The 23,850-nt window shown below is 36.4% G+C and overlaps 1 protein-coding gene across 1 annotated transcript; it reads right to left on the bottom strand.

Moving 5' to 3' along the window:
• Positions 1–234: 234 nt before the first annotated feature.
• Positions 235–19,166, bottom strand: c8h14orf132 (chromosome 8 C14orf132 homolog). The gene is made up of 2 exons (XM_012969723.3): positions 18,431–19,166; positions 235–2,956 (listed from the first exon to the last, which is right to left on the bottom strand). The coding sequence occupies exons 1-2, from the start codon at positions 18,455–18,457 to the stop codon at positions 2,732–2,734; spliced, it is 252 nt and encodes an 83-aa protein (XP_012825177.1). The 5' UTR covers positions 18,458–19,166; the 3' UTR covers positions 235–2,731.
• Between the last annotated feature and the right edge of the window lie 4,684 nt (positions 19,167–23,850).

Genomic DNA, 23,850 nt, shown 5'->3' with positions numbered 1-23,850 from the left:
TAAAAGCACCAACCTTCCTCAACTCTTAGTTATCATGGCAATTAAATAAGACTACAGTCAAGTACATGTTTACATACTAAATCCCCATCTATGTGCACCTAAAGCTGCAGACAAGTTAATACTCCAGCAGTTACTGAAGATCCCAGATTTATTTCAGATATGAAACCCAAAAGACTTTATGGTTAAATAAAATGTATATGTAATAAGTCATAACTAAAATAAAAATGTGCAAAGTTAGAGAATTTGTATTCCACAATTTATTATTGTTACAATACATTACAAAGCATAGCACTTTTTGTAAATACCTGCTAAAATGTGGCTTTTATATCACAAAATACCTTTTTAAGTAAGAAGTATAATTATACACGTTACACATGGGCAAAAACTAAAAGATGCATAAACTATTTTTAGTAGGGGGCAAGTTGCTGAATACCTTTGTGGGTTAACACAATTTCTATCACAATGGCAAATTGTTCACACAAAGTTATTGTTCTTCCACTAATGGCTTTTATTTCTTCCCTCCCCTGTAAATGCCAGGCACAAGGTCTCCTGGCAGTTTGGTGCTATAAAATATCAAAGAAAAGAGAAGGGCCCATAAAGTGAATAATAGACAACTATTGAAGGTCACTTGGTGGTAGTTATACTAACAATTTTAAATCTTAAATTAATATATATATATTTACTTAATAATTAGAGTTAAAATTAATTCTATGAATAGACAGTAAAGAATGTGGCAGGATAAGCAGAATTAGTATTCAATAATTATGTATTTCAGCTGACAGAAACAGTAATGTGTATTGCATTTGAAGCTGCTATACCATTTACTTCAACAAATTTCCCAGGCTTAAATGGAATCACACAACTTATTTCTGACATCTGAATGTGCAAAGTCTTTAGAGAATGTGTCAACTAAAGTAATCTAGAAGGCAGCAACAATTCTATAGATTCATTATGTATATGTACAGATGGTGTAAAGATATGTTCTTGCAAAGCTAAACTCTCAGACTTTACTGTGTATTCATGTTAAGAGACAGGGATGCTAAATTCTATGTATAAATGGTTTATTTCCTCTTTTACAGAAAAGTTATAAGAAAGTATGTTGTACATCAAACACTATACACTAGATGTAGATGAAGATTTGACCATTGGTATTCTGGAGAACATTTCTGCTCCACCTCTTACTTGATACTCTTAATGAAATTGACCCTACTGCGTGCCTTTTTGTGAATATGAATTAGGTTGTAATTGGGTCAGGGATTGACATGAATGCTGAACAATCTCTGCAAAGCTCTGTGTAACATGTTGGCACTAAATAAACAAAGGCTATTACGTTGTAATTCTGAATATTATTGCCTTTGGTACATAAAAATTGCAATTGCCATCTCTAGTGTAAAAGTAAGGGGTCCTTAAGTTTATCAAACAAAAGTTGCAGGCCAATATCAGCCCATGTATGGCTGTTCATTTTATCAACTTAAGTTGCGTTTGACATGTTACTGTATGTTCTAATGATAAATAATAAATCATTTTTAATGAGAATCTTTGGTTTATAAAAGCTAGAATTTAATAAATCCCAGAGTACCTTTGTGTAATAACTAGGGATACACCAAATTTAAGATTCAGTTTAGGATTGGACTACACTTTTTGTAGAATTCAGATTAAAAAATCGTTAGACCTAAGCCAAACTGAATCTGAATTCGTAAAGTAAAGCATCAAACAACATTTTTTTATGCAAATTGTTTAGGATAAACTCAGATATAAATAAAACATTAAATTAAATCAACGTTTTAATCAAATTGGTGTTCAGATTCCTTTCAGGATACAGTTGAATTTTTCATCATGGATTTAGCATTCTGCTGAATCCAAAAATGAAGTATTAGGTGCATCCCCAATAATAACCAAATGAAGTCAAATGCTTTATTGGGGTTCCGTGCCCCAAGGGAAAATCATGGTAAAGACAATGTCAGCGGGTTTCCTAAATTATTTGCAGTGTAAATGTAAAAATAACCAATCTATTGTGAAATGATGATAAGTGAAATGATAAGTCATCAAAATCCTGTTTCCTTGACAAGCAAAATAATGAATCTGTTTACTAAACAATTAATAATGCTTTAGAAACACAAATAAGAAAATAACTAAAAAAAAAACATTCTCCAGATACAGAGTACTCCTAAGCCCTTATTTGTGTGTACATCTGTTTAAATGCATTATCATGGCTTAATGCAAAGGTTGAGTAATTACATTTCATACCCTGTATTTACCATAACATATTTCCAAGAGCTGTGTAATCAACTAATTAGATCTGTACACATGTTCTTTTCTTCCTCATACAGCTGGACGTCTTGCTCATTAAAATCTCTGACTACACCAAATATAACTGTTCCATGTTTTCACAATAATTTCAAACGCACAGCTAATACAAGGCTATTAAATACATTTGACAATAGAAACAATAAGTATATACACAGCAAACGCTAGGCTATAGTTGTTTTACTTGTTCAAGTTCTGTCAATAAAAGAGGTGGTGTACACACCATACACCAACAAAACTTATGTAATGGAGAAGCACTTTGCCTAGTTTTATTTTTCACTGTGTAACATCTCTTCCTTTCCTAAATGTTTAATAGTGTTTTGTTTTAGGCCGGACAGCACTTAAATAATAAACATAATGGGCACATTAATAAAAAATACTGTTTATGCCATCACATGGCATATGTCTGTACTTTTCAGTCTTCTTAGAATGTGAAGGCATACACCACTCCAACAACAACAATATTACCAATTGTGGCAATGATTGCAATCCACAACAAAATGGCATCGTTTGAGGAGCGAGGTGGCTCTTCTGGTTGGTTCTGAGCTGAGGCAGCTGCATGCACATTAGCTGATGAGTTAAATAAGGAGTACTCTGTTCCAAAGTCCTCATTAGGCGAATCCATAAAAGCTCCTCCCATTACAGGAAGCTGTAAAATACAATGATACAATATCAGGTAAAGTATTAGCCTGTGCTTTAAATATTACCAAAAGCTGACTATAGGAGAAATCACAGGTAAAGCCATAAAACTGTCAATTCAACAATGGGCTAACTTGTATTGCAAAGCAGTCTTAGGAAGTAGGTTACATAAAGAGAATATTTTATTTTCTTAATTTAAAGATGAAAAAGATCCTTTATGAAACTCCATGCATAAACAAGTAGGAAGTCAATCTGATCATAATATTTCCATATGGTGTGCATGCCTGAGACCTTTTTGCAGTAAGAGATATCCATAATACATGCAAGTCACCAAATAAAACAAACCGGAAACCTGGTAAATGCTTTAGTGGTACTGTAGTGCACATAGGGCAGTATATTGCTCATGTGAAATCGTGTTTGCAGGTGGAAAGACAAAATGCCTAAAAATACATTCCAACTAACCATTATTGGAATGACTGCATCCATTCTTATGCACCTACCTTGTTGTTTAAATGTAAATGTGAGCATTTTTGAGCAACACAGGGAGTGCACCTTTAGGGACACAGTAAATCCAGTGCTGGGCAATGTAATATATTAGAAATTTCATCCACCTGCAAGTGTGCAATTGCTCCTACAGCAGTAATTTAATTAAAGCTGTAATGGGTTCTACCAGTTCTAGTAACCCACAACAATCAATCAGCCTGTAGCAAGTACTGGTCATGTGTCTAAAAGCAAATATCTAATTGGTTGCTGTGGGCTACTAGACCTGGTGCAAACCTTGAAAATGTTATTATTTTACGTGTTTAAATTTTAAGTGTTTAAATAATCTAATTATTAGTGACATCTACAACATTTCTACATTAATTGTAGAGGCATATACTTGTAAAAGTGTAGCTGAACCATTCTAAGCCCTTTTCAAATTAAACATGAAACTCAAGCTATAGTCACCAGATTTCATTTCAATGCACTGCAAAAAGTGAAAACAATACCCTAACTACCAGGAAGAGTTGATTTCCCAATCAATAATGAACCAAATTATATAACCTTTATAAAACCAATTAACCTGTTTCGAAAAGGAGATTATTACATTACACTTGGCTATGATTTATTCTAATGATAACTAGTGTATAAAACTGTATTCATGTTTGCAGCTCTGCATCTTGCAAATATTATAGCCTACATTTTTATTACATTTTATAAAGGGTTATAACAAAACAGATCTAGGCCATAACAGAAAGTTGTAGGCTAAAAGTTTTGATATGAAACAAAAGGTTTAAAGGTGTGAACCTATATTGGCTAACTGTTGATGTAACTGTCAGCTTTCAGAAGCTAACAATGTGCAGTTGAAACTGTGCTTAATAAAAATGATTTAAGTTCAAGGAGAAAAAAAAACCCTCCAGTAGTAAATCCTAATTTATTTAATCACTTCCCAATCCACAGTTTCTAGGTACCCTCCTTCATAAGAACAAATGAGGACTTGGACATGGTATAAATTATTTAGGATCAAATTGGTTAAGCAGAATTAAGGTGGCCATATATGTTCAGAATTTATTCTTCTTTCGATGAAGGTTTGGATATCGGTCGTACGTTTAAATGCAATGATCTAAAACCAACATTCAGACTGAAATTGTAGGATAAAGCCCTTAAAATACAAATCAGAGGATGTTCTGAACATGAAATAGTTGGTAGACACCAATTGTACGAAAAGGACTTCCATTGTAGCTCCCCTAAGGATATCGTCGGATACACAATACATGCACAGATTTTATTGATATCCGAAATTTTCTAACCTGGACAATCGACTAAACAACCATTCCCCATGGTGCAAAAATTATCAGGACAATAATTCCACACACAGTCCAAAAAGATTTTATCTGTAGGTGTATGGCTAGCTTTTTGTTACAGACAATTCTTTATGTAGGTAGTTTGCCATGATTCCATGGTCTATATTGAGTCCTGTCTCCTGACTATTAAAACTTTTAGAAGTATGGATTTCACCACTTTTCTTTCATTGTCTATTTTGAAATTTTAAAATTCCCTGTAGTGACATATATTTTAAGTCATCCAATTGGAACTAGTGCTGATGAAGTGTTTAAGCTTTAGAAAAAGAACAACTCAACACAGGTTTTCCATAAACATGCAAGTAGGAAAGCAATTCAACCGAGAAGGGCCAGTGTCTGTTTTATACGTCATAGGGGAATTATTTTTAAAGAGCATTTTTAACATCCATCCATCTCCTGATTTCCCATATTTGATTACATGGTTTTTAGCTAGGTATTTACTTTGATCCTGTCCAAGGTCATAAGGATATGGAAAATATGAAAAATAAAAATAAGCCCCCCAAATAATAAACCTTGTTGCTTTTCCACACTATGTAATGAACCTTAAGGAAGAAATAAAAGATGATATTTGCAAAAATAAGTAAATACAGTCAGCACCAGGCCAAACTCATAATGCGCTCAAGGCAGAACCCGGAGCACCATGCCCTCACCCTTCCTCTTGCTCCTCCCGCCTAACCATTCCCAAGAAATTTTTTGAATTCCTTGCTACCTGCACACTATATAACAAGTGGAGGTTGGGAGCCTGAGAAAAAGTAGGGGGAAATTGGGGTTGGCAGGCAGAAAAGGTACATGCCTGGCAACCCCCACTGTTGCACCCCAGGACACCTTTCCTTTTCTGCCTACCCCTAGTTCCCGCCCTGAATACAGTAAATGAAATTAACCCAGAAAAGTAGCAAACAGTCTTAACCTGGACTTGGTATATTTCCCATATAATGTTTTATTACCATGATTTTTTTAAATTATAACTCTAATTTATCTATCCCAGTCTCTCTTTTAAACAATAATATAGAGCTTACAATACATATTAGCATGAACCTTGCATTCAGTTTTTGGATCAGATAATATCCAGGATATGGAACCCCAACAGGAAAATGCATGCATGTACCATTCATAGATAAAGGGTTTGATTATTAAAGGAACAGTAACACCAAAAAATGAAAGTGTATAAAAGTACCGTATTTTTCGGACCATAAGACGCACCAATTTTTTGGGAAGGGAAATGAAGAAAAAAAGATTCTGAAACAAAGTGTCCTAAAATATTTTATGTGCATTAAAACCCAACCTGTACCAGCAGCACCCAACATATTCACCCACCTGTACCAGCAGCACCCAACATATTTCACCCAACATATTGCCCCCATCTGTACCAGCATATAGCCTACAGATATACTTTAAAAAAATGTTTTTACTTGCCCATGTGGTCTCCGCAGGGCCCTCCTCTATTTACCGGCGCTTAGCTCTGGCGCATGCACAATGACGCGCATGCGTATGGGCATGCGCGTCATTGTGCATGCGCACAGCGCCATAGCTAAGCGCCGGCAAATAAAGGAGGGCCCTGCGGAGACCACATGGGCAAGTAAAAACATTTTTTTAAAGTATATCGGTAGGCTATATTCGGACCATAAGACGCAGGGACTTTTTCCCCCCACTTCTGGGGGAAAAAAAGTGCGTCTTATGGTCCGAAAAATACGGTAACTAAAATATAATGTGCTGCTGCCCTGCACTGGTAAAAGTTGTGTGTTTACTTCAGAAAGTCTACTATAATTTATATAAATAAGCTGCTGTGTAGCCATGGGGGCAGCCATTCAAAGGAGAAAAGGCACAGGCACATAGCAGATAACAGATAAAACACTATTGTATTCTACAGAACTTATCTGTTATCTGCTATGTAACCTGTGCCTTTTCTCCTTTGTTCCAGCTTGAATGGCTGCCCCCATGGCTACACAGCAGCTTATTATATAAATTATAGTGGTGTTACTGTAGCAAACACACCAGTTTTACCAGTGCAGGGCAACAGTGCATTATATTTTTATTACTTTAAATCTCTTTCATTTTTTGGTGTTACTGTTCCTTTAAACACCTTCTCAGATATTTTTAAAAATACAGCCTACAGATAGGATAGTTTTCAAAAATATTTTCTGCCTGAAAATCAGTTTCTGCCAGTTGAAGCATGTCATGGTCTAGTACCCCAGTGGCTAAACAATTAAACCCAGTAGACTTACAAGTGAATATAGAGTACTTTTGGTTTTGCATACCTACTGTATTATATGCATTCCTTACATTTTCCTGTATTTTCATTTATTTTTAGGGTAATATGTCAAGATAGACATAGGAAAATTATCATTTTAATGTCAAAGTCACTATTGTTATTATTATATGAAACAGTTGTTCTAGCAAACAACTCATAAATAACTAGCAATTTATGGAATCCATTTCCTAGGTAACATTTAATTGCAATTTATTGATGGAACTGTACAGAACAGAACATTTTTTTCTGGGAAGTGTTTAAATCATTTCTCGGTTTTGCAGCCACACAAACTAAGAATAAAAATGAATTTTGAACTCACCAAGGTCATTCTGAAAGTGTGCTTTCATTTTTTAGATAACCTCTCATTAAGCATTACCATGTCTATATATAGTGGAGAAAGCAACTGCACCTATCAGTAATTACTTTATTATTATGGTTGACAGGGAAGATTTTACAATGAGTCACTAAGGGTGACATTGGTATTCTCAAGTACCCTGGGCCGGTGCAGTTTTCTGCTAACAGGAGCTCTGGCGGCAGGGTATCAGGTAAATGATTATAATCCCAGGTTGGTGCCTAACATAATGCTAAACTTAGCTGCTACACTTGCTAAAACATTGGCAGTTATTGTGAACCAAATTTTTGAGTTGAGCTTTCAGTAGTCAAATGCATTTCTTTGGGTATTAGTGTACAGCACAGCTAAACAGTAACACTGTACACTAATACCTATCGTAATATTTTCTAATACATATCATTATCATCACAGGTTCTAAACTAGAACATGGAATAAAACGTTTTAGACCAGGGCCAAAACTAGGGTTAGGCAAAAGAGGCATCTTCCTAGGATGCCGCTGTGGGGGCGCTAAGCATGTAAGTTTTCTGCACCCCTAGTCCTTTGTCCTCCCGCCACTGCACACTCCTCAGAAACAGGGAAAGGAGTCTGGCCGGGTTGCCTAGGTCACCTAGCTGGCTTGGCCTGGCATTGTTTGGATCGCTTTGTTACATATCTCTTGTAGGTATGTGTGAACTTTTTTGCAGTTTTGCCAGCAGCTTTTTTGCAAATTTGTGCATTTTGATTTTCCTCTATAACATAAATTTCAATAATGTATATAGACATATATTCATAATGTACAGTGGAGTGTTGAATATGGTATTTGTAAGAACCTATATTTTTACTAATGTACAGTGTATAATGTCTTCAAAAACTAACTCAGTAAGTTATTTATATCTTTGTATGGTAGGAAGGGAACTGTAAAGGCATGTACAGTAGGCTTGTAAATGATCCTTCTAAATTATTTCTATATACTGTATCTGGATCCGCTTTTATAAGCTTAACTGATGCTCTGCCTTTATTTTACTTTGCTCTTTTTTCTCCCATATTCTTTCTCTTTTTAATGCTCTCTCTTTATCTCTCTAAACGATAAATCCCCTAAATGTAAGAGGATTAAAATATGTTGTAGTGCAATGAGATAAAAAGCTCTCTGCTTCCACAGATTTCATCTTTACCAGTGGATATATCTTAGCCAAGAAATTCTTTCCTCTTGACTTTAGTTTTTTATCCTATAGAGTGTGCACATTAATCCATATTATATGTGCATCATGGTTACTATCTCTATCTTGGTTTGGCTGGTTGGTTCAATAATTCAAACATTTCAGAACCGCAAGCCTTTTGAAAAATATGTTTATTTTGACTAGTGATATATGAAGCTTTTTCTGTAATGCTGTTATGGATCATGGTTCAGTTGTGCAATTACCAAGCTACTGTACATGAGAAGGTCACTTTTAAGTTAGGGGTAGAATGTCACTGATATTTACAAAAATAAAAAATACGAATTTATATTGCAAAGTAGAAAATACCTATACTGGATACAAAAATTATACCCACAAAATGTTAAAATTTAAAGTTTGGTTATAAGTACATATACCTGCATCCTACTGTTGACACAATTTGCTTTGCCTATCTTTATGTATACATGTATATGTGTGTAAGTGCGTGTATATATATATATATATATATATATATATATATTAAAGTTTGGGAACCACTGGCACTCACGTGTAAGTCACTAAAATCGCCTGGGTGCAGTCATCAAAAAAGCAGGAAACAAAAGTTGGACATCAAGAAGCCGCTCTCACAGGTCTTAAGCGTCAAATAAAGATTCTTTTTATTAAATGGTGAACTGACGTTTCGGCTGAACACCTCAGCCTTTCTCTTTGAGAAAGGCTGAGGTGTTCAGCCGAAACGTCAGTTCACCATTTAATAAAAAGAATCTTTATTTGACGCTTAAGACCTGTGAGAGCGGCTTCTTGATGTCCAACTTTTATATATATATATATATATATATATAATATAAAAAAAGGCTGAGGCACACACTTATAGGGATTACAACCTGGGTGCAAATCAGATAAACAATGTAAATATGTAAAAAATGCTGATGCACACCAGGAAAATTTAATCAAAAAAAGATACTTATTTTATTTAGATCGACGTTTCAGTCCTCACCTGGGACCTTTATCAAGATATAAAATGAGCAAACAAACAGTGTTTATAAAGACTCACCCACCAGTTAACCACCACCAAACCACACCCCTCTCAGGAGTATCAAACCAATCACAATTCCAGGTAATCTGTAAAATAAAGTGCATAATGCATAATATTCTATAAAGTGCAACGTAAGATAAAGTGCATTACATCATAGTGTATAAAAAATTTTCAAATGTAATGTGAAAATTCAAAAATCTTGAATGTGTGCTTATATAAAAAAAAAATGAAAACTTGATTGCTTAAAACCAGTGGAATCACATTCTACTGTTGATTTTTCCTTTTTGTTTTTTAAATCAAAATTAAATTATTGATTTTTGTGGCAAACAACTTTCAAAACTTTAAAAAGTATGAACAAAATCACATGCAATGAGAAAAAAACATTGTCATACAGTTAGTTGGTTGTGAAAACCAATGCAAAAATATAAATCCCATATTACATACTGGGTTCAGGATGGAGTATGCTTTCTTGAAGTGTCTCTACCTAAATAAGGAAGTTTAATGCACAACATTAAGTTGTTGAAGTTTATATATGTGGGTGGATGAGTGGTGTTACTGACTGCTAACAACTTAGAGACCTGTAAAGGAGGAAGTAGTGTCCTGGATATTATGTCAGACATCTGCTCACGCTACATTTTTTATTTTGCACAGTCTATCTATTTTACCCAGTTTAATTTTTACACTGAACTGTTCCTTTAAAGGCTTACTTTGCAATATGGGAAAAACTGGATGTCCTCATGACAGAACTTTGTTCTATGTTTCCATTGTAGTAGGATAAACTACCTATATTGTATTTTTAACTATCCCCTACAGCAATGTATACACTGTAAAATAGAGTTTTTATATTTGAACCATGCAAAATGTAAAAATTGCATATGAACACCCAGACATTAAATAAAATTTCTTATCTAAGCAAAACAAACAGATAGAAGATTGATGGTTATACCCTCTGACACTTCCAGAGGAATGTGCTTTATTTATTAATATGCCTCAAGCAGGCCTTAAGAGGAAAGATTTATATTTGTAATGCAATACAATAATATATCTGATGAGAGAGTGTAAATGGATTCAGTGTTGCCCATGCCTATGCAAATGTAGTCATGCAAATGTTGAGGAAAGAACTAAACACAATATGAATCTAAACCCATGATATACCTTGTATAAGGAATGAAATATAATATGGAATGAAATATAGCAGAAATAACATGCATAGATATAACCAAGAAAGAAAGTCTGAAAAAAAATCAAAAGCACCAAGGAGTTCCACAGTACTATTCAACAGGAGTAGGTGTTATACATTAAAGGGGACCTGTCACCTGACAAAAAAATGTATAATAAAAGTAATATGAAAATTAAGCATAAAAAACAAATGATATTTTTATTTATTTAAACATCCATATCTGTCATAAAGGTATTTAAGTGTCTCAGCTGAGTTTATGTTGCTTGTTTACCACAATAGAGAAGAATTTGGAATTATTTCTTAGAGTGATACAGTAGGTCCCCTTTAAATTATATTGATCATATATAGATTATATTCAAGGTTGGTATATGTAAGTGTATGAGACATTTTGGAATAGAGCTATGGCACTGTGTAAAAGAAAAGGCTTATGGGAAGACAAGTGCATCTCACCTTACAGACCTGTCATATACAATCTGCAAAGGTTCTGGGGTCATTCTGTACATTAGTGAAACTACTAGATCAGTTAAAGGGGAGCTGTCACCCTAAGAAATAACTCCAAATTATTTTCTATATTGTTAGTTGAGCAAAATAAACTTTACTTACTATAAATCCCACCGGCGAACATGTAAGTCGCCGGCGGGATGGCAGACGCGGCGGGGCGATTTCCGGAAATCGCCGAAAAAGACTCGCGAGTCTTTTTCGGCAATTTGCGCGAAATCGCGCCGCCGCGTCTGCCATCCCGCCGGCGACTTACATGTTCGCCGGTGGGATGGCAGGGGTAGGCAACTCGGGGAGATTAGTCGCCCGCGAACAGGGAGTTAATCGCGGGCGACTAATCTCCCCCGTGTGCCAGAGCCCTTAAGGTAACGTCTTGTAGCGTGCTTATTAACTAGTCAGAAACGCCTAATTTTAGACTGCAGTAACCTCTAAGGAAAATCATAGGGAATTCTACATATTAGCTTTTCCTCTTTCCCTTTTGTATGTTAGTTTTTGAAGAACTCAGGTTAAAGTATGCAAGTATGAGTTTGTGCCAGCATGGTTTTATGCGTAACAGATCTTGCCAGACTAATTTAGTTGCCTTTTATGAGGAGGTGAGCAGGAACCTTGATGCTGGAATGGCAGTTGATGTCATCTACTTAGATTTTGCTAAAGCGTTTGATACAGTACCTCACAGAAGTTTAATGATCAAATTGAGGAATATTGGGCTAGAACATAATATTTGTAATTGGATAGAGAACTGAAGGATAGAGTACAAAGAGTGGTGGTAAATGGAACATTTTCTAATTGGACCAGTGTGGTTAGTGGAGTACCGCAGGGGTCAGTCCTTGGTCCTTTGCTTTTTAACTTGTTTATTAATGATCTGGAGGTGGGCATAGAGAGTACTGTTTCTATTTTTGCTGATGACACTAAATTGTGCAAAACTATAAGTTCCATGCAGGATGCTGCCGCTTTGCAGAGCGATTTGACAAAATTGGAAAACTGGGCAGCAAACTGGAAAATGAGGTTCAGTGTTGACAAGTGCAAAGTTATGCACTTTGGTAGAAATAATATAAACGCGAACTATCTACTGAATGGTAGTGTGTTGGGGGTATCCTTAATGGAGAAGGATCTAGGGGTTTTTGTAGATCACAAGTTGTCTAATTCCAGGCAGTGTCATTCTGTGGCTACTACAGCAAATAAAGTGCTGTCTTGTATAAAAAAGGGCATTGACTCAAGGGATGAAAACATATTTTTGCCTCTTTATAGGTCCCTGGTAAGGCCTCACCTTGAGTATGCAGTGCAGTTTTGGGCTCCAGTCCTTAAGAAGGATATTAATGAGCTGGAGAGAGTGCAGAGACTGCAACTAAACTGGTTAAGGGGATGGAAGAGTTAAACTATGAGGTTAGACTGTCGAGGTTGGGGTTGTTTTCTCTGGAAAAGAGGCGCTTGCGAGGGGACATGATTACTCTGTACAAGTACATTAGAGGGGATTATAGGCAGTTGGGGGATGTTCTTTTTTCCCATAAAAACAATCAGCGCACCAGAGGCCACCCCTATAGATTAGAGGAACAGAGCTTCCATTTGAAGCAGCGTAGGTGCTTTTTCACGGTGAGGGCAGTGAGGTTGTGGAATGCCCTTCCTAGTGATGTGGTAATGGCAGACTCTGTTAATGCCTTTAAGAGGGGCCTGGATGAGTTTTTGAACAAGCAGAATATCCAAGGCTATTGTGATACTAATATCTACAGTTAGTATTACTGGTTGTATATATAGTTTATGTATGTGAGTGTATAGATTGGTTAGTATAGGTTGTGTGCTGGGTTTACTCGGATGGGTTGAACTTGATGGACAATGGTCTTTTTTAAACCCTATGTAACTATGTAACTATGTAACAGATGCAAGAGAAGACTCATCAAATGATCAAAATTGTCACATGACCAACTTAAGGCAACAAGCCTGTTTTGGTCTAACCTTGTATCACAATAACTTTTATTAGACATGTCTCACATTGGAATAAAACACTGTCCATTCAGCTGTTAATAAATGCTTCACTGTTCAGGACTTTCAATTTACAAGAGGTGTGTACATTGTGTTTATTTATATCATGGTCTCCTTTATAAAACAGCTGTATACTGAAATGATCCTACCAATGTGTGCTGTCTGTGGCAGTTCTTTAGCATTTCATTTACAAAGACAGAACGTTCTGCAATTATCTGCGCAGGCAGGGTGCTTTTAGACATTAAAAAGATATTAATAAGAGAGAAGCAGAGAATAACATCACATGACCAAGCAGATAAGTAGACCAGGCTCACAAAACACATTGTAGATACTAATTTAGTTACAGAATTTAGCAAAACACAGACACAAGGCTATAATGGGCATGGGGTAACTCTGTGCATTAATGAAGTCTCAGATTTTGAAGTACTTATAAAATGAGAAAATCAAGTGGGCCTGTTTAGCAGTAAATGTACATCTTGCTCGAATTGTATAATTATATGTTAAAACACTTTTTTACAGTTGTAGAATTTAGGTGCAAGCCTTTGCATTTTGTTTCTCTAAAGCTTGCTTTATGCAGTTGCACTTCTACTGTTAACAGGAAAACATAACAAATAAGAATTATGCCTTTAAATTCTAACAATGGGGAGTACTAAGTGGAACTTTACAGAAGAGACAAATTCACTCTACTATAATTTAAAATACTTCACTAAGGTAAAGAACTATGGTTAGATTAAAACACTTACACAGTACACTAACTCACCTGCTTACACTATACTAAGATCAGGGCAGTACTTCATTATGCAGCAATAATATTCCATGGCACTGAGACTCAAGCCCCCATACCACCTCAATTTAAAGAGCTAACTTCGTCCAATCTATACAGACCATACATGACATAACCTACTTTATAGTACAGCTGCTATAGACTCACATCCAGATCTAAATTGCTAGGACACTAAATAAGTTTTTATTTACACAAAAGTAGTTTGCCCTGAAACACCAAATTGCTAACTGCATTTAACATTATTATAAAAAATATAAGACATATAAAACAACACCTAAGAATATACAGAACATAACAACAAACAAATACAATCAAAGTTAGATGTGGCAATAATAATATGGGGATATTATATTTTATATTTGCACCATTTTGTTTGTGAGCCCTACAGACAGACTTTTTTGATACAGATAATGAACCTCTTATCTATGCCTGGGACCTGGCGTTTTCCAGATAAGTAGTCTTTTTGTAATTTGGATCTCCATACTTTGTCGACTAAAATATCATTTAAACATTAACGAAACCCAATTGGATTGTTTTGCCTCCAAACCAAGTGCAAGTTACTGTTTTATTACTACAGAAAAAAAGGAAATTGTTTTTAAAAATTAGAATGATTTGCTCATAATGATCTCTACGGGAGATAGACTACCCGTAATTTGAAACTTTCTGCATAACAGGTTTCAGATAACAGATCCTATACCTGTTTATATTTACATCATAGAGATAGTGAGAAAAGCCTCATACTATACATATTGTACACTTGTTAAATCACACAGTGTTTACCCTGTTCTATATGGAAACGGAAAGACAACTATAAGGGGTCATTTACAAATGGCCTGGACATAAGTGCAAGAGCACTAAGGGGTGCAAAATCATGTCCTTATGTGCTCATTCATGAAAAATCCAGCATGATGTTTATAGCACTGGTGAAAGCGAAGGAGTCCTCTCCTTACCACCCATGTTTTCATAACTTGTAGTATGAATGATACACAAGGACGTGAGATGGGTGACTTGTTCATGCCTCCCCCAGCCTGCCCCTCATTAAAACAGCACTGCCAAATCCAGTCATGGTTGTATTTATTGGGAACGTGCAGGCGCTTGCCTGTGGCCTCTCATGGACGGTAGGGCTTTGTTCTTTCACTTTGAACCCTATCTCATCATTTGTACATGAGCCCTGTGGTCCCAGCATGAACAATGTAAACCTTTCATGCTTTGCATTCTCAATCAAAATTTCATAAATGTAAATATTTAATTTGTCATATTCATTTTTTTTTCGTAAAAGGTTATTGTATGTATGCTTTTCCATTGCCTTTCCTTCAGATAACACTAATGATTTTATTCTAGAGTAACATGAAAAATTCATGATCTTGACTCTTAAATGAATTGTTGATACAACTGGTGTTCTGGCTAGTAAAGGGAAATCAGTTTATGTAAGGGATGCAACAAATCCACTTTTTTTAGATTCAGACGAATTTGGAATCTACAATGAAGGATTCGGATGGGCCAAGCTGTGAATGCACTGAAGACAGAATGCCAATCACCATGGCCCTCCATGCTCATAACCCCTCCCGTTCCTAGATGACTCCTCTGTATGAAATACATTTCCCTGATTCCACTGCTACCCACTGAGCTGGTACCTACTTACATAATGAGCAAGGGGGTATCAGGGAAAAAGCAGGAGCTGTGCCAAGGTACAGAAGGCACGGAACTCAGTGTTGGCTGGCAGAAGAGGTATGTGCCTGGTGCCCTCCCACACCATTGTGCCCTAGGCATTTACGTCTTGTGCCTAACCCTAGTTCCAGCCCTGCCAGATGAATACTGAACTGAACTCAAATTCCAATTTACATATGCAAATTAGTGAGATCCTGGCAGGAAAAACTTTGTGTACAATAGTGCATAGAAAAAAACTGTCACATAGTTTAAGGGATTCGGTTTGGCCAGGCACTTGGATTTGACTGGATACCAAAGTGAATGAGGTATTTATTGCTTATGTACTAAAGCACCATTATACTGTAAGTCTGTAACTAGATGGCATGTTAATTTTAAAACTAAATAATTTCTTGCCTATAACCAGGCAATAAAATGAATAAAGTAATGTGATTTCTGAAGACATTTTGGTATAGTGAAAAATTTTCATTTTACGTGTTTATAAAAACAAAAAACAGAAATCAGACAGACCTAGAATATAGTCTGCAAAACTGATCAGTCTGCATACAGTGTATAATACTGATCTGTGACTGCTAAACTGTTGCACCTCTTGCTAAACTGTACCAGGAGTATTGGAAACAATAGAAATATATACATGCCATACATATATATATATAAATATAGGCTCAGTCTGTTCTGTAGGGCAATCATAGTTACTGCATTCTCAAATTTGAGAAAAAATATTGATTCCTAAAAGATCTTCTTTTTTTTACTTCAGAATGATTTTAAAAAATGATAATTGCACAAGTATGGAATTCGTTATCCGGAAACCCATTATCCAAAAAGCCAATAACTGATGCAATGAAAATTGATATCACCCATAGTAAGGTCGTTGATGAGAGTTGGTATCTTTTTCTGTAATAAAAAATGAACAGTCCTTTCAGGCAAAAAACGAATAGTCCTGTGAAGCATCAGTTCACCCAAACAGAATTAATGATGGTTTCTCAGACTGGGGATTGTGGGAAGCTTACCACATGACATAACCTTTGGCTTGTATTTATTACTTCAGAGATTAGCAGGAACATAATATTGAGGTTAAGCATCTAAGGCAGAGGGCAATATTCTTATGGTTTAAAGGTCAAATCATTCTTGTGAAATCTTATTCTAATATCAGGCAGAACAGTGTTGTTTGGTCAGGCAGATCTGTTCTATATGGGTACATATTAAATGCTTGATTCAGCAGCTTCACCTTTCACAGAATTGTGACCCATAAAGTAGGGTTCAGTGTAGCACTTTTGTCACAATATTTACACCATTCTTTACATTAAGTTGTTTTACTGAGACTTAAACAGATATTATAATTGAACATCATAACACGATATAGTCATGGAAGTGAGATGAAAACAAAAGTGCTTGCAATCTTTATTCCCTAAAATGTGTTTATTACAGCATGTTGACATTAATATGGTCAAAAACCTGAATATGTTTTTCTTTCAGGAACTGTTTTTATACTTGTTCATCATTTCCACCATAACTTTTTATGTACTTAGGAGCTGCCATGCTGAAAGGCACACCCTTTGGCTAAAAGGGAAATACACAAGGGAATTATATACACAGTATATTTTGCATGCTATGGGTTAATATGCCTCATTTAAAGGCCAGTGCCTTGCAAGACCCAATAAAGCTGACAGCTTCTTAGAAAATCAAATCTAGCAACATCTGGCATTATTTACTTCCAGATGAGTGCTGCGTGTATATTTTTAACCATTTCTGAACACAGAGTATGCACAGATTTGTTTAAGAAATTCAATCAAAGTGTGATAAAATAGGTAAGACTAGGTTCAGATTATTTTAAGGGGTTCAGCATTTTTACATGTTACTGGGCATCGTGTAACTTAAATATTTAGCTGTTGTCATACACAAGCTGGCTTGCAGCCCATAGAAAACTAAACACAGAAAAGGAGTGGCTTAGTGAGTAACTGAACTCTGAACTTACCCAAATCAGGATACAGTGTCATTCATTTGTGAACAAGTGCAATCCCTTCTAGCATCCTGTGCATCAGAATTATATTGACAGTTGCCCTGGGTAGGGAATCCCTGAAACTAAGCATTCCTTTGTGCAGCAATGCATAAACTTAGTAGCACCATAAATAGTATTGCTAATTGCTTATATTGAATACTAACATTACAACCATGAAACCATGAACCATTCAACCACAACTAAAATGTTAGTCCATCTGTAAACAATGCAATGGCATGAGTTCATAAATAAACATTGGTACATTTTATTTAGCTATTTATTTTCTGGGTTCACATATACATTGTGACAGCTAGAAGAATAGAATCACTTATAGCACTCACACACAGTTTCCCTTGAAGTAGGTTAAGAGGAAGGTGTAGCCTATCCTACAGTAAATCAAAAGGCATGCAGAGTGTTTGTTGAAGCATGATTTTGTGTATCTATACCTATGAACTACTTATGTCTGATCTCTGGACTCTGAAAATGAGGTTACAGAAAGGATACATAACTGAAGAATGTAATATAACTAGCAAAACCCTTAAGGAAAATGAATATATAAGCTATTAATATAATGCCACCGGTGAATGGGTTAATCCCTGGAAGAGCAATAATTTAGCAATTCTTTCCAAACCTACTATTACAGAAAGGGTGAGAAAACTTGTTGATATCTGTTCTGTGCACAGTTGCATAGTAATAATATATAGTCATATGAGATGTTAATACATATTTGAATATTTGAAAGGAATATCCTACCTGTGCAGCCATGAACGAGAGATCCATGGTGTCAGTACTTGGCAGAGCTGGTGATCTAGTTAGTGCTATTGGCAGGTAATCCCAGTTGAGTTTAGCATTCTCCTGCTGCTTTCTGTCTATGCAATGGCAGTGTGTAACTTGGCTTGAAATCGTGGGGTTCTCTTTAATCCATACTGCCAAGCCAGTGCTTGGAGTCTATGTTCAGAAGCATCATTTTCCCAGCCTTAAAAGCTGACAAACAATAACCAGACAGATTGGGTTTTCTTTTTTTTGGCTTTGCTGGATGTGCTGCTTGTTTAAGGGGCAACAATGCCATGCATCTGTAACCCTATTCCAGCCAGGCTGTCACGCTGCATTTATACATGCCAGGGACACTCTTAATCCACAGGGATGTCTTGTAGCCTGCATGTGCATGTGTAGCGAGGTGGAGTCTGTGAGATTTCAAGCTGTGTTTGCGTTGAGGTTTGAAAGACCAGGCAGAGGATGTGCACTCAGTGGCAGAATGTTCTACACTGTGGATAGAACTGAATTTCATTTCTAAAGTGATGTGATGGTTAACTCCGTTCCTATGGAAACACAAATTCCTCAGGGACCATATAAATGAGCATTGGTACTGACAGGGAACTTTGAGGCAGAAGCTGTTTCAGTCTGGAAGTGGACAATAGGGTCTGTAAGGTTTTAAATTCTAACCTGATCAATCCATTCTATGGGAGAGCTGTTAATCGCATCCATAGCACCATTCACTTTAGGTCACCCTCAGGTATATTCTGCAGATCTTCAGGATAACTAGTCCCAAGGAGACAAGCCACATCCAAGTGACGTAAAAAGGATGTTAGACAATGTTTAAAGAATGTTAAACAATATGACTTCTCTAACCTGACTTTTTTCTGAATGCCTGCTACATATTTACTAAATGTTCTGCTAACAAATGTGCATCCACATGTTTGACAATCAATTACAGAGTTTATCTGTTATCTGCTATGTAACCTGTGCCTTTTCTACTTTTTCAGATTCAATGGCTGCCCCCATGGCTACACAGAATCTTGTTTATATAAACTATAGTAGCATTTCTGAAGCAAACAGATCAGTTTTACTAGTGAAGGGCAACAGTACATTATATTCTAATTACTTTCAAATGGTTACTGTTTCTTTAAATTAAGAATTTGGCACCAAACATGACCCAATGTAATGTGTGCACATCTATGTGTGTGCAGACGCTGCATTATTTCTGGTCATGTGATCTCTGAGGGAGCACACAGCCCATCACTAAATGGTGGATCTAGGGAAAGGATGTAAAAGGGCAATATGTACTGATATTTACTGAGATTCTTTAATAGGTCACTTAACATAATATAAACTATCTGTTGGTTAAGTATTCATTCTGGGGGTATAGTTTTCCTTTAAGGTTTCCTGTCCTATCTACTCTGCTAATTCATCCTTTAAAGGAAATGTAACACTAAATTTTTTTAAGTAAAAAAGCTATACTACCCTGCCCCAATAACTGCCCTATCCTGCAAACCACTTAGTATTTTAAATGCTTTAATAGAAAATACCTGCTAAAACTTGGCTTCCTCTCAATTGAACTACGGCAATATGGCGAAGGAAGGAGCTGCATCCACTATGCAACTATCGATTGATCGAGTCTAGCCTGACTCCTTCAAATACAGAAAGAAGGCTAGACTCGATCAATCGATCATCGCATAGTGGATGCTGCTCCTTCCTTCGCCGTATTGCCTTACTTCAATTGACAGGAAGCCAAGTTTTAGCAGGTATTTTCTATTAAAGCATTTAAAATACTAAGTGGTTTGCAGGATAGGGCAGTTATTGGTGCAGGGTAGAATAGCTTTTTTACTTAAAAATTTTTGGTGTTACTTTTCCTTTAAGGCTCATGCTACATAGGGCAGTATCTCCAGCAGTATGTTTTAGCAGTATGTTAAACAATGTAGGTTTCATCATTGGGCCCTTGCTAAAAATGAGGTGATCCACAACCATACATGGATTTTCCTTGACCCCTTTGTAACACATACTGGAGGTGGGGGGGCATGAACAGCAAATTGCTTGGTAACTCAGTGTTTTTCTTTTACTTCAATATAACTCAGAAAATTAGAATCTACAGTACTTGCACACTGGTACTTTTGAGCCACAGATTATACAATATACGATGCACAGAGCAGTCATTAGCAGTGATTGGGTGAGTGTGGGGCCCAAAGGAATCGTAGTCACATACAGTATGTGCACATGCACTGGCACATTCATTGCCACAGTAACAAAAATACCAACTTAGGTATTGCTGTTACTATGGCGACAACCAGTTATGACAGGGCTTTGCTTGTGATGCGATTAAGGGTAGGACCAGGGCAGAAGCGGTGAAACAGAGTTTGTCATAGGTTGCTAGAGAGAAACGGCAAACTACTTTCTCTTTGCCGTACTTGAGTTTTAGGGCCATATTTCGCTAGTTCTCCTTTGATAAATATGTCCCATAGAAGTAAAGACAGAGATTCCTTCTGGCAACCGGAGGGGAGCTCTGTATCATCTTTTGAGAAATATGCCAAATAGTCTCCTAGTTTTCCCTTATACCCAACCCCTCATTAATCCCCAATGTAAAACAGGCCACTTACCACTTTGCAATTGTTACAACTTTATTCAAGTTTATATTTTCATTTGAAAAGCACAGATAAAAAACTGTGAATTAAAATAAAATAAATGTAGGCAAATAAAAGAAAATGTACATTCTGGGGTATATTTATCATGCTGTGTAAAAAGTGGAGTAAAGCATTACTGGTGATGTTGCCCAGGGCAACCAATTAGCAATTAGATTTCAACAGTTAGAAAACCAAAGCAAAGCATCTGATTGGCTGCTCTGAGCAACATCATCGGTAATGTTTTACTCCACTTTCTACACAGCATAATAAATATACCCCTTAGTGTCACACACAATGTTTCTTCACCCACAGTGTCAAACTTTACCATGGGCCCACCAAACACATAGGCACACCTACCACTGCACCTCACAACTTTTGCAGCAGGTAGTGAGGCAGGCTATGAGCGAGGTCAGCAAGACCGGGATATAAGGAAGAATCCTGGTGGGCCAGTCTGACCGTGTCTGCCAGGCGAATCTGTCTGTTTTGCTGCAAACTTTGTGAAACTATTGAACAGCAAAAATGGTGAATTGTTGCGGCAGTTTTGCAAAAAAAAAAAAATTGCCAGTGAAATGTAAATAGTGAATAGTGCACAGACATGGAAAGGTAGTGGAATTTTTTACTGGTGTTTTCCAACCAGCAGAGGCATGCTACCTGTGACATAACCCTTGTCAGTCCATTATTTTAGGGAAATAAAGTGCTTATTTGCTGTTTTACTTCAAAGCAGCTCCTCGGCAGAGGCATTGGAAGTGTAAATTATGTTGTTCCCCATATTCTTTAGGAATACCAGAAATATTTCAGCCACCCTGTCTTGGAGTTTTAAAATGACTCCTAATAAATATTTGTTGGTCCATAACCAACTGCCAACTTAGTGTAGTGAGATAATATAACAAGGGAATATATTATATACAGCATATAACTGTAAAATAAAACGACTTTAGACAGCTATTTTCGCATTTGGCAAGTTTTTCTTCTAAACCTTAGGCAAAGGACTGGTACAGTAAGAAAATGAATGGCACTGCAACATGGTTACAGTCTCATCAGTCATCAACTCATCAATGTTGCTTCTATATATATATATAAACACTAAATCTGACAGAATCATCAATATAATCTGACACAAGCTTTTTAATAATTACTCACACTGTGACAATACACAACCTGGCCATTGCCAATGTCTGTAGAGACTTAAGTAAGCAGTATAAAAATGGATATCTATAGCCTGGATAAGGAACATTTTTCTGTTTGTGTGTTTTTGCTCTGTTTCTGGTGGTGCCACCCCCAGGTGTGGCTCATTTTAACATCAGCAGTCACCACCAGGAGCCAAATATGAAAGAGGATAATATATCAAATTGCAAAATGTCATGTTTATTAAAATTAATTTAGCTTTGAATGTGTTTTTTTATCAGGGTTACAAGGCTCTAGCCAGAAAATGAGAACTTCAGAAAAAGTTGGTACTGGGAAAGCAGATCAGGAGCAATCCAGTAGCAAGGTATCAGAAAGATCAGGCAGTCGCAATCCAAAGTGAAGGTGCAGGTGAAGACTGACAGCAATTAGGACAGATAGAAGTGACTAAATTAGAATATCAAAATTCAGTTATAAAAACTTGCATCTGGTAACTCAAAGGAAGGAAATCTACTGTTGAGCTTTAATCTAAGGTCCAGAAGAGATTTTATGTTTGAATATGGCTAGATCTAATTGCTCTGATGTGTAAAGGAGTGTCAGATATTATTGGAGCTAAAGTTATAGGCAAGGCAGTTTAAAGGTTTGTTCCATTTAATGTGTTTCTTTTTATTGCACATCAATGACATTGTTTTTGTATACATTTCACATGACTATAATACAAATGACAAGCTGTGAGGCTAAGGAAAAATGGATACAACTTTCTAATGATATGCATTTAGTTACATATTTTTTTTTTGCTTAATGACCCAATAAGTAAATTGGATAAAAGTACGCTACAGGTTAAGGTAGATTCGGTCCCAGAAAAAAAAATCATTATTCACAGCTCATTGCATGCAGCATTAAAGTAATTACAAGTGCAAAAAGAGCAATCTTCTTTTTAATTGCCAATACTGAAGTAGTCAATGAAATTATAAGATAATGTAATGGCTCTACTGCAATGTTAGTTTTTCTGCTGTGAGCTGCAATGTCAGTATAATAGAAATCCTGGGATAAAAGTGGGAATAGTACATAAACATAACTTGCCCTGCAGCTACAGTATCTTCTGCCCAACAAACATGGCAACTCACACAGGCTTGGATGAAACATTGGTCATTGCTTCACTTGAAACAGAAATACAGCAACTATCATTTATACTCTTGATTGAACACAACATTCATTCTATTTACTGCCCTCCAGGTCATTTGTTAATACACTGTAAAACTATTAACATTGAAATTCCTATGTACTAATCTGATTTGTGGCTTAGGAGGGGCCCGTGCACAACAATCCATACCCGTTCCTCCACCTGTCCACTCCATCTCTTGACAAAGTTTTCTGCCTGAGTCTTCCCTCCCCAGCCACTCTACTTCTTGTGAGTGGTGAGGAAAGACTTTACAATGATAGCAGAAGCAAACCCCATTGTCCAGGCCCCACTGTTCCCCTGGGCCCTCAAAAATGCCGGGTCTGCTTCCTCTATAGTTATAAAATTGCTCCCTGATCAGTATCTGACTGTAATGTTGATTTTGCATGCTGAAAATCCCAACAGCCAAGGTGCCCAAAGCATGCAAAGATCAGCTTGATTGGTGACAAATCAGCATATATTACCATATTATACAC

Source organism: Xenopus tropicalis, chromosome 8 (genome assembly GCF_000004195.4).
Source record: "Xenopus tropicalis strain Nigerian chromosome 8, UCB_Xtro_10.0, whole genome shotgun sequence".
NCBI lineage: Eukaryota > Metazoa > Chordata > Amphibia > Anura > Pipidae > Xenopus > Xenopus tropicalis.
This window is presented reverse-complemented; position numbering and strand designations above follow the sequence as displayed.

Excerpts from the sequence above, each read along its gene's own strand:
- c8h14orf132 (XM_012969723.3), bottom strand. The coding sequence starts at position 18,457 with ATGGATCTCTCGTTCATGGCTGCACAG. Across the intron at positions 2,957-18,430 it reads TCTCGTTCATGGCTGCACAG|CTTCCTGTAATGGGAGGAGC; the intron begins GTAGGATATTCC and ends TGTATTTTACAG.